Source organism: Chlamydotis macqueenii, chromosome 26 (assembly GCF_036417535.1).
Source record: "Chlamydotis macqueenii isolate bChlMac1 chromosome 26, bChlMac1.mat, whole genome shotgun sequence".
In the NCBI taxonomy this organism is placed as follows: Eukaryota; Metazoa; Chordata; class Aves; order Otidiformes; family Otididae; genus Chlamydotis; species Chlamydotis macqueenii.
Window position 1 is genome coordinate 5,702,126 of NC_141581.1, and position 10,331 is coordinate 5,712,456.

The 10,331-nt window shown below is 72.4% G+C and overlaps 3 protein-coding genes across 3 annotated transcripts; 2 read left to right on the forward strand and 1 right to left on the reverse strand.

The window, feature by feature from the left end:
• Window positions 1–457: 457 nt before the first annotated feature.
• Window positions 458–2,624, forward strand: GDF15 (growth differentiation factor 15). The gene is made up of 2 exons (XM_086767498.1): window positions 458–770; window positions 1,435–2,624. The coding sequence occupies exons 1-2, from the start codon at window positions 458–460 to the stop codon at window positions 2,229–2,231; spliced, it is 1,110 nt and encodes a 369-aa protein (XP_086623624.1). The 3' UTR covers window positions 2,232–2,624.
• A 737-nt stretch (window positions 2,625–3,361) lies between these two features.
• LRRC25 (leucine rich repeat containing 25) lies at window positions 3,362–5,428 on the reverse strand. The gene is given in 4 exon segments (XM_086767461.1): window positions 3,362–3,797; window positions 4,505–4,646; window positions 4,649–5,100; window positions 5,172–5,428. Coding segments are annotated over 4 exon segments (969 nt in total). The 5' UTR covers window positions 5,423–5,428; the 3' UTR covers window positions 3,362–3,673.
• A 1,617-nt stretch (window positions 5,429–7,045) lies between these two features.
• On the forward strand, window positions 7,046–9,304 carry SSBP4 (single stranded DNA binding protein 4). Its single transcript, XM_086767684.1, has 4 exons — window positions 7,046–7,257; window positions 8,022–8,094; window positions 8,224–8,285; window positions 9,097–9,304. The coding sequence occupies exons 1-4, from the start codon at window positions 7,202–7,204 to the stop codon at window positions 9,302–9,304; spliced, it is 399 nt and encodes a 132-aa protein (XP_086623810.1). The 5' UTR covers window positions 7,046–7,201.
• The last annotated feature ends 1,027 nt before the right edge of the window (window positions 9,305–10,331 follow it).

The window sequence follows — 10,331 nt, forward strand, 5'->3', positions numbered from 1 at the left end:
CCCCCGCCACCCGCCCCGCCGCCCCCGGGGCCGTCGGACGGCGCCCGCTCACCCCTCGCCCACGGACGGGGCAGGGAAGGCGAGGCGAATCCCTCCGGCCGTGAGCCGGAGCGGCGATCCGCGGGGAAGACGGGAGGTGGAAGGGACAGGTTTGCGTCTGAGAAGCAGCGTTGCGTGTTTTTCGTCTCGGCAGCTGCAAACCCCACGCCGGCACCTGACTCCGGCACCCTCAGAGCTCCCGTACGGAATCCCAGGCGGAGGGGAGAGATTCCTGCTGGGTGTTTACTCCGGCGGGACGGGGAGGAGGACGGAGGGCGGGCAAAGTTCGGCTCCTATAAAGTCAGATCTGGTCCACTCCATTCATTTCCCCGGCAGCATCGTCAGGAGCTGTGCCCCAGCCTCGGCGCGAGAGGTTTCGCAGATAAATCCCCTCCCGCCACCGCCGGCTGCCGGCGCGATGCCGCGGACGCCGCGGGCCGTCGGGGCCATCCTCGCCGGCCTCCAGCTCCTGCTGCTTCTCGCCGGCGTGGAGCTGAAGCCCCGCGCCTGGGACGAGGACGCGTTGCAGCTGGAAGCCGTCAAAAAGGGGATCCTGGAGCGGCTGGGGATGCCGGCGCCCCCCGTCATCCGGCAGCGGCCGGACCCGGAGAGCGTCCGGAGAGCCCAGCGGCTGTACCGGCAGAAAGTGGCCGAGCTGATGGCGAACCGGAGCCGGGAGGAAGAGCGAGCCGTGCCCGGGAGCGGGCGTCTGCATCGCCTGACCCCCACGCGTAAGTGGCCGCAGCTCCGCGCGCATCCCGCCGCCCCCATCCCCCTCCCCCCCCCCCGGCGCACACGCGTGTGTTCCCCCCGACGTGTCCCTGCCCGGGCGCGTTGACCCAGCTGCCTCGGCGTGCGCCGGGACATGACCGGGCATGAATGGCAGTGGCCTCCATCCTCCTTATCGCGGCTGCCTCCCTCGCCCGGGCGCTGGGGAGGAGCCAGCGCCTCAGCCCATTCGCTTAAAAACACAAAAAGCAGGAAATTTGGGATGAAAGCTTTGATCGGCCGCCGCGGGCACTCGGAGCGGGGATGGAGCCGGCTCGGGGCGAGCGAAGGGGAGGCGGGGAGCTGCCGTCCCTTCAGCCCCAGCTGGAGCCCAAATTTGGGGTTTTGTCTGGATCTGGGGCGATTGGGGGAAATATTCGGCTCCTGCCACTCGGGCTGGGGGGGGACAGCCGGCGTGCGGGGTGGGGGTCACCCCGAGGGGCCCGGGGCACCCGCTAGAGACCCTCTGGTTGGGGGGTCCCTGGGGACGGCGGGGACGGGACCGGATCTCCCCCGGCCTCAGCATCCCTCGGGATCCGGGCGATTCCGCGGAGGGGGGCGCTCGGCTGCCCGGCAGGAGCCGGCGGGACGGATATCTTACATCAGCTCTCCTCCCTGTCCCCGCAGTGCTGCGCTTGCCGGACGTCCCGTGGGGACACCGGGACCCCCAGGGAGACCAGGACCCCCGCGGTCCCTACCGCTACCGCCTCCTCCTCTCCCGCTCCGGCGCTTTCCACCGGCGGCTCCGAGTGGTGCGAGCCGAGCTGAAGCTCCTCAAGAAGCTGCCGGCGTCCCCCAGCGCGTCCCCGCTCGACGCCTCCGCGCCCCTGCGGGTCAACGTCTACGCCGTTCGGGGGGCTCGCCGCACCCCCCGGCTCCTGCGCAGCCAAGAGCTGGACCGCGACGCCCCGAGCCTGGACCTGACGGCCGCCGTGCGGCCCTGGGCGGCCGGCGCCGAGGACGCGCTGCGCCTGGAGCTGGCCTTCTCGGCCGACGTCTCGGCCGCCGTGGCCGCCTCGGGGGGCGAGGGGCCGGTGCTGGAGGTGGAGACGCAGGAGGCGACGGGGCGGCGGGGGGCCAGGCGGGCGCGGGGGCTGGAGGAGGAGTGCGGGGGGAGCGAGGGGAAGTGCTGCCTCCGGTCGCTGAAGGTCTCCTTCGAGGACATCGGCTGGTCGGACTGGGTCATCGCCCCGCACAGCTACTCCATGCGCTTCTGCCAGGGCTCCTGCCCCCACAACTACAAACCGGCCAGCATGCACGCCCAGATCCGCGCCCGCCTGCACGCGCTCTCGCGCGCCGCCCCGCCGCCCTGCTGCGTGCCCGCCGCCTACGACCCCATGGTGCTGATGCACTACGACGGCCAGGGCCGCCTCATCTCCACGCTCTTCGAGGACATGCTGGTCACCCGCTGCCACTGCGCCTGACGCCGTCCCCTCCGCCGCGGCACGCAGCCCGAGCGGCGGCACCGGAACCGGACTCCGCGGCGTAAAAACGCCTCCGCGCCGGTGCGGCCCCGGGGCCTGCCGTTGTGAACCCCGCAGTAACTTATTCCCCTTTCTTCCCTTATTTAAAATCGCTTTTTTTCGGGTTTTTTTGGTGAGCGGACGGCGCCCGCCCGACAGCGCCCAAAGGGGCCGGGGCGGGGGGCCTGTCCCGGGGGGGCTGCGGCCCTGAGCATCGCCTCTCCACTCCTTAGGGACTTATTTATACGACCCCCTTATTTATTGCTAACTTATTGTGTTTTACAGCAGAATACCCGTTGGGGAAAGTGGGTTTTTATTTGTATTTGCATTTTATACGTTTTTATAAACCAGGAATGGCGCAAATGAATAAAGCGATGGAAACTGGGATGCTGGGTGGGGGTCTGCGAGGGGACGGGGCGAGCACGGTGCCAAGTCCCGCGCGGGTCACCCTCAGCGGGGGGGGTCTCGCAGCGCGGACCCTCGGGCTCCCCCGGGCGGGCGACCGGCCGGCAGCGGGCTCCCGAGGGATTTCCCGTTAAATCCCCGGGACGCGCGGGGGGCACCCAGGCGACGCTCCCGGGGACCCTGGGGTTGGTTGTGTCCTTGAGGCGGGCGCAGCCTCGACCCCCCGGGCGGCTGCTGCCCAATTTCCAGGTGCGTTCGACCCCTGCGGGCTCTGCCGCTGCGGGACGGGGTGGCTCTGCGGGTCACAGCTCCAATCTGTCCCCTCCGCTGTCCCGGCGCGTCCCCAAGGCCCCGCCAGCGCCGGGTGGGGACCGGGGTGGGAGGGACGCGGGATGTGGGGACCCCCGCTCCGGGGACGTGGGCTTCAGGGACCTGGGCCAAAGCGACGGGGGCTCTGGGGACCTGTCCTGGGGGGATCCCGCTGCCTCGGGACCCCCACTCTGGGGACAGGGGCTCTGGGGACCTGTCCTGCAGGGTCCCGAGGGGACCCCTGCTTTGGGGACAGGGGCTCCGGGGACCTGAGAGGGACCCCCACTCTGGGGATGGGGGCTCTGGGGACCTGTCCTGGGGGGTCCCGCTCCCTTGGGGCTCCCAGCCGGCTCCGGGCTCGGGGGTCTCGCCAGGAGCGTTGACAAAAAGGAATTTTTATTGGTTTTTTATTATTATTTTTTGCTCTGTTCCCCAAAACGGGCAGGTTCAGCAGGAAAGAAGGGGCGCAGGCGGCAGCGGGGTTGCTCTCGGCGCCCGGATGTCCCCAACCGCCGGCGCGTCCCCGGCGCGCGCGCGCCCAACGCTCTCCATCGGCGACCGAAACAGGAAGGGGAACCGCGGGCTGCGGGCGCCCCAGGGCCGGGGGGTCCCACGCGTGTCCCGGCGGGGGCTGCGCCGGGGCGTCACCGCGGTCGGGGGCCAGCGGCCTCGGGATGAAGCCCCCCCCCTCACTGGTTGGGGACGATGTAGATGTCGTCCTGGGCGAGGGTCTGCGTGTTGGCGTAGATGGGCTGCTCAGCCGCGTCGGCCTCGCTCTCCAGGAAATAATCGGCATCCGCCGCGCCCGGGGGGCTGCGGGACAGGGCTGGCACCCGCCGCTCCGCGCCCGGAGATGGGGCGGGTGGGGGGACGCGGTCCCACCGGGGCAGAGCTGGGGGTGAGGGTCTTGGGGATGGTGGGGTGGGGTGGGGTGGGGTGGGGTGGGATGGGATGGGGATGGGGATGGGGATGGGGATGGGATGGGATGGGATGGGATGGGATGGGATGGGATGGGATGGGGATGGGGATGGGATGGGATGGGATGGGATGGGATGGGGATGGGATGGGGATGGGGATGGGGATGGGGATGGGATGGATGGGATGGGATGGGATGGGATGGGGATGGATGGATGGGATGGGATGGGATGGGGATGGGGATGGGGATGGGATGGGATGGGATGGGATGGGGATGGATGGAATGCCACAGCACAGCATGCACGGCATGGGATGGGACAGCATGGGATGAGATGGAATGGGATGGGATGGGACAGGATGCGATGGGACAGGACAGGACAACATGGGATGGGATGGGATGGGATGGGATGGGATGGGATGGGGATGGGGATGGGGATGGGATGGGATGGGGATGCGATGGGACAGGACAGGACAACATGGGATGGGATGGGATGGGATGGGATGGGATGGGACGGGACGGGACAGGATGAGGCGGTATGGGACGAGGTGGCGAGGTGCAGCGCAGCAGGGCAGGGGACGGGACACGCCCCGTGCCGGAGCCTCACCTGTACCGCTTCTCCTGCCACTGCGGCGTCCAGCCGCGCGCTGCAGCTGTGGCGGTGCCGGGGCTCACAAAGACGTTCTCGTAGTCGGGCGCAGCGGTGGCGGTGGCGGCGGCGGCGGCATCGGCAGCGCCAATCTCGGTGGCCGGCTGATGTAGCGGGGCTGCCCATAGGCCGCGGCGGGCTCCCACTTACCCCACCCCGCGCCCGCGGTGCCGGTGGCCATTTTCCTCCGCCGGTAGCAAACCGCGGCGACGACCACCAGCAGCACGGCCACCGCGACGGCGGCCACGGCCGAGCCGGCCACCAGCCCCACGCCGCCCCAGCAGTGCCGCGCGTGGAAATCGGTGACGTTGACGAAGTCCTCGTGGGAGTCCAGGCAGCGGCAGCGGGGCGCGGTGCAGTTGGGCCGGGAGCAGGCGCAGGGCGCCAGGACGCTGCCCACCGCGTCGCAGCGGCACGGCACGTCCAGGTGAAGCAGGTGGGGCTGGAAGGCGCTGGGGGGCACGGCGGAGAGGGGGTTGCCCTCCAAGTGCAGGCTCTGCAAGGCCGTGGCGTCGGCGAAGAAGCCGGCGGGCAGCGTCCGCAGCCGGTTGTGCTGCAGCCGGAGACGCCGCAGCCCCCGCGCTTGGCTCAGGAAGGCGGCCGGCAGCTCCCGCAGCCGGTTGTGGACAAGTCCAGCTCCTCCAGCGCGGGCCCCGCGCGGGCGGCGGGGCTCAGGCCCTCGATGCCGTTGTGGCTGAGGAGCAGCCGGCGCTGGAGCTGGAAGGGGCCCCAGTCCAGCTCGGGGCACCGACGGCTGCTGTTGGCCAGGTCCAGCTCGGTCGGGGCGCCCGTCGGGACGGCGAAACAGGGGGGCGAGGGGGCGGCGGGGCGCAGCAGCAGCAGCAGCAGCGGGATGGGGGCGGTGGGGCGCCCCATGGCCCCTCCGCTGTGCCTGGGGTGGGGGGGAAATGGGGTTCAGCGCGATCCGCGGCCGCCGGCCCCCCCCGGTGCAGCCCACTGCGGCGCCCACCCCGCTCCCCCTCTCCCCAGGCGGGGACCCCAGTGGGTGATTTTTCATGGTGTCCCCCCCCACCCTGTCCTGCCCCAGCGCCCCGACTCGCCTGCGCTGCGGCCGCCGCTCTGGCTGGGAAGAGGAACAGGCGGGTCCGGCTGTCCCGTGTCACCCCGTCACCCTGCCGGGGCGTAGCCGGGCCCGGGGGGGGACAAGGGGGCAGCACCCCCCGGGCTCAGCACCCCCCGCTGGCCACCGGACCACCATCTCCTGTGGGGGGGTCGCGGGGCTGGGGGGAGAGGGCTCAGCATCCCCACGGCCCCGCCACGCACACGCGTGGGCACACGCTCGCACAGGCATGGAAGCGCACACGCACTGCGGGGGGGGAGAGCGCTCACACACGCACCCCGCGCGCGCTCGCAGGCACGCGTGTGCACACGCACACCCACGGACACGCGTGCACCGCCCCAAACACACACACGCGTGCGCTGCCACGCACATGCGTGGGCTGTCGCGGCGGTCGGTGGGCGTCGGGGCGTTAATGAGGCGCTGGTGCAATTAATTAACGCAGCGGGGAGGGCAGGATCGGGCCCCCCCCCCGGGGTCTCAGCATCCGTGGGGGCTCTCGTGGGGATCCTCCTCCTCTCCCACTTGGGAGGGGACCCACGCGTGGGTGTGTGTCCGTGTCCTCGTGCGGGGTCGCTGTCCCCACCTTGCCCTTCCCCGTGTCCGTGCCCGTGTCCCTCCGCGCCCCCCCCCCCGCGCCCCCGGGTCTGCCGTGTCCGTGTCCGCCCCCTGGTGTCCGTGTCCCGCCATTGCCACCCCCTGACAGCCGCGTCCCCGTGTCCCCGGGGTTCACCCCTTCGTGTCCGTGTCCGCCCCCTGGTGTCCGTGTCCCGCCACGTCCATCCCCTCGTGTCTGTGTCCCTCTGTGACCACCGTGTCCGTGTCCACCCTCTCGTGTCCGTGTCCGTGTCCGCCACCTCGTGTCCCTCTGTGACCACCGTGTCCGCACCCTCGTGTCCGTGTCCCCCCGTGTCCACCACTTCCCTGCCCACTCCTCCCACCTCCACGTCCCTCCATGCCCACCTCCTCGTGTCCGTGTCCGCCCCCTGGTGTCCGTGTCCCCCCCGTGTCCATGCCCACCCTCTCGTGTCCGTGTCCGCCCCCTGGTGTCCGTGTCCCCCCCGTGTCCATGCCCACCCTCTCGTGTCCGTATCGACCCCCTCGTGTTCGCGTCCCACCGTGTCCACCCCCTCGTGTCCGTGTCCACGCCCACCTCCTTGTGTTCGTGTCTACCCCCTCGCGCCCGTGCCTCTCCACCCCCACTCCCACGCGTCCCGTCTCCACCCCCTCTCTCCCCAGCCCCGCCTGTCCCCACCACCTCGCTGCCATCGCCCTTTTAAGAGCGGCGGTGCGCGGGCGGCGGGGGGGCCGGGGGGGGGGGGGGCGCGGCGTTGCTGGAACAGCGGCGCGCGGGGCTTGTTGGGGGGGGGGGCGTGGGGGGGGGGGGGGAAGAGAGCGCGCGGCGGCGCGCGGGGACCCCCGGCCCGGCGCGGCGGTTTCAAGCTCCCCCGCGGGCGCGCGGCCGGAGCCGCCGGGGCCGGGGCCGGGGCCGGGATGGCGGCGGGGGAGCGGGGCCGGGAGCGGGAGCGGGGCCGCTGACAGCCGGTACCCGCGCCGCCGCCGCCGCCTCCCCAGCGATGTACGCCAAGGGCAAGGGCTCCGGCGTGCCCTCGGACGGCCAGGCCCGCGAGAAGTGAGTGCGGCGGGGGGGGGGGGGGGGCGCGGAAGTTTTTGGGGTTTTTTTTTTTGCCGGGGGAGCGGGGACGGCGGGAGGGAACGGGACCGGGACCGGGGGGCGGGCGGACCCCCCCCGCGGCCCCGCCCCGCCGGGGAGCACCGGCAGCCGCCGCGGGGCAGCGGGAGCCGTCGGGGCTCAGCGGGGCGGCGGGAGCCGGGATGCGCCCCCCCCCCCACCGCTCCGGTCCCTGCCGTCCCCCTCGGGGTACCGGTAAGCGCGACCCCGCACCCCCGGGCCGTGCCCGTCCCAGCGCGGGCCCCGGGGCACCTGCCGGAGCCGGGGGGCTGCACCCCACCGTGACACCCCCCCCCCCCAAATCCGGCCACTTTCCCCGTGGGTCCCGTTCCGGGGGTGATGGAGCAGCGGGGACGGGGCCCGGGGGTCCCCCGGAGGGGCCCTGACCGGGGGACACCCACGGCCGTGTCCCGCGTGGGGACGTGTCACCCGTCCCGGGCTCATCCCACCCGCGTTGGGGCCGGTTGGCGTGTCACGCGTGGGGCTCGGTGTCACGCGTGGGGCTCGGTGGCTGGGGTCCCTTGCGGGCGGGTGCCGTCGAATCCCCCCCCCCCTCAATTCCCCGCTTCTTTCTCGGGGACTCCATCCTGCCCATCCCCCCCCATTTTCGGGGTCCGTGGGACGGGGCTGTCACGGGGCGCTGGGGGCCGGGGGTCCCTGGGGGGGGGGGCTGTCCCCCACCCCTGACCCCCCCCCCCCCGCAGGCTGGCGCTCTATGTCTACGAGTACCTGCTGCACGTGGGGGCCCAGAAATCGGCGCAGACCTTCCTGTCGGAGGTAAGGAGGGGGGCAGCACCCCCCCCACCCCATCTCGCAGATTTGGGCCCCTCCTGGCTCCCCCAGCCCATCCCCGGGGTGTCAGGCCTGGGACTGGGATGCCTGACCGCCCCCCCCGGCTCTCCACAGATCCGATGGGAGAAGAACATCACGCTGGGCGAGCCCCCCGGCTTCCTGCACTCGTGGTGGTGGTGAGTGGGGATGGGGGGGGCGTGGGGCTGGGCCCCCCCGTCATTTCGGACCCCATCAACCCACCGCTCTGCTTTTCCCATCAGTGATTTCGGGACCCCCCCCCCTCGTCCGGCCCCTCCAGATGGATCCAATTTGGCACCAAGCGGGAGATTGGGGGGGGGGGGGGCAGCCCGGGGCTGGGGTGGGGGTGCTGGGGTGGGGGTGCTGGGGTGGGGGTCTCCCCCCGGTGTGGGGGTGCGGGCGCCGCGGTGCTGCTGCGTTTTGCCCGTTTCCAATAAATCATTTTTTGGTGATTTTGGGGGGGGGGGGCACAGCGCTCCCAGGCCTTTACTCCCCCCCCCCCCCGCGTTGCCAGCGCCCAGCCGCCGCACCCCAAATCCGGCCTGAGCACCCACAAACGGTACTGGGGGGGGGGACACACTGGCCCCCCCGCCGGTGTGGGGGCCACCCCCCCCCCGTGCCGCCCCAAGATGCTGCAGCCTGATGTAAAGTCCCAGGAATTTGGGCTCCGGCCGTAGCGACCGTTTCCAGGGAAAACAGGCAGCGCCGGAGCCGGGAGGCCCCCGTCACGCTGGGGGGGCGATGTGGGGGGGGCACACACACACACACACGGCCCCGGCCCCCCCCACCCCACTGAGCATCAGTGACACGAGCGCGGCTGGGCTCAGCTAGCGGTGGGGGACGGGGGCACGGCGGGCCGGGGCGATGTGGGGGGGGGCACGGTGGGCCAGGGCGGCGTGGGGGGGACACAGGGACGCGTTTTGCGGGGGGGTCCTGACCCGCTGTCCCCCCCCCCTACACCGTCTCCAGCGTCTTCTGGGACCTGTACTGCGCCGCTCCGGACCGCCGGGAAACCTGTGAGCACTCCAGCGAGGCCAAAGCCTTCCACGACTACGTGAGTACCGCGGCGCGGGGGGGCTCCACGCCGCGCCGCGCCCCCCACCCCCGTTACCACGCTGCCCCCCCCCGCGCCGCCGAGACCCCCGCGCGCCGAGGACGCCGGCGGTCTGGGGGTTAACGCGGCGCTGCCAGCCCCGGCCTCGCCAGCCTGGGTGACCTATTTTGCAGGGCGGCGCGGGGACGGGGGGGGGGGCACGGGGGGGGATAATCCCTGGGGGCCTGGCTCAGCGTCGCCCCCCCCCACCCACCCACCCAGGGACCCCCGCGTGCCCATCCCCTGCCACCAACCCCACGGGAGACAGGGACCCCCACATCCCGCGGCGTGGGCGAAGTGACCGGCTCTCGCTTCCCAAAATGGGGGGTGGGGGGCACCCATCCCTCGCCCTGTGCCTCACCGGGGTCCTGGGGCTCATTGGGACCCCCCCACGCTGACAGGACCCCCGCTACCGGCAGCTCCGTGAGCCGCTGGCGCGGAGTCAACAGCCCGGCTGTGGGGGCTGTGGGCGGGCGGGGGGCGCGGGGGGCAGGCGGGGGGGGTCCTGGGGTGGTGGGGACGCGCGGGGTGGGGAGGGGGGGGCAGATCTGGGGGGCGCCATGCCCTGGGATTGGGGATGGGGGGTGCGATGCCGAGGACGCGGGATGCTGGGGGGATCCACAGCACCGCGGGAGGGGGGATGCGGGGTGCTGCGGGATGCGGGGTGCTGCGGGATGCGGGTGCTGCGGATGCGGGGTGCTGTGGGATGCGGGGTGCTGCGGGATGCGGGGTGCTGCGGGAGAGGGGATGCTGCGAGAGGGGGGATGCGGGATGCGGGGTGCTGCAGGAGGGGGGATGCGGGGTGCTGTGGGAGGGAGGATGTGGGGTCCTGCGGGATGCGGGGTGCTGCAGGAGGGGGGATGCGGGGTGCTGTGGGAGAGGGGATGCTGCGAGAGGGGGGATGCAGGGTGCTGCGGGATGCGGGGTGCTGCAGGATGCGGGATGCTGCGGGAGGGGGGATGCGGGGTGCTGTGGGATGCGGGGTGCTGCCGGGTGCTGTGGGATGTGGGGTGCTGCGGGAGGGGGATGCAGGGTGCTGCTGGGTGCTGTGGGATGTGGGGGTGCTGCGGGATGCGGGGTGCTGCGGGAGGGGGGATGCAGGGTGCTGCTA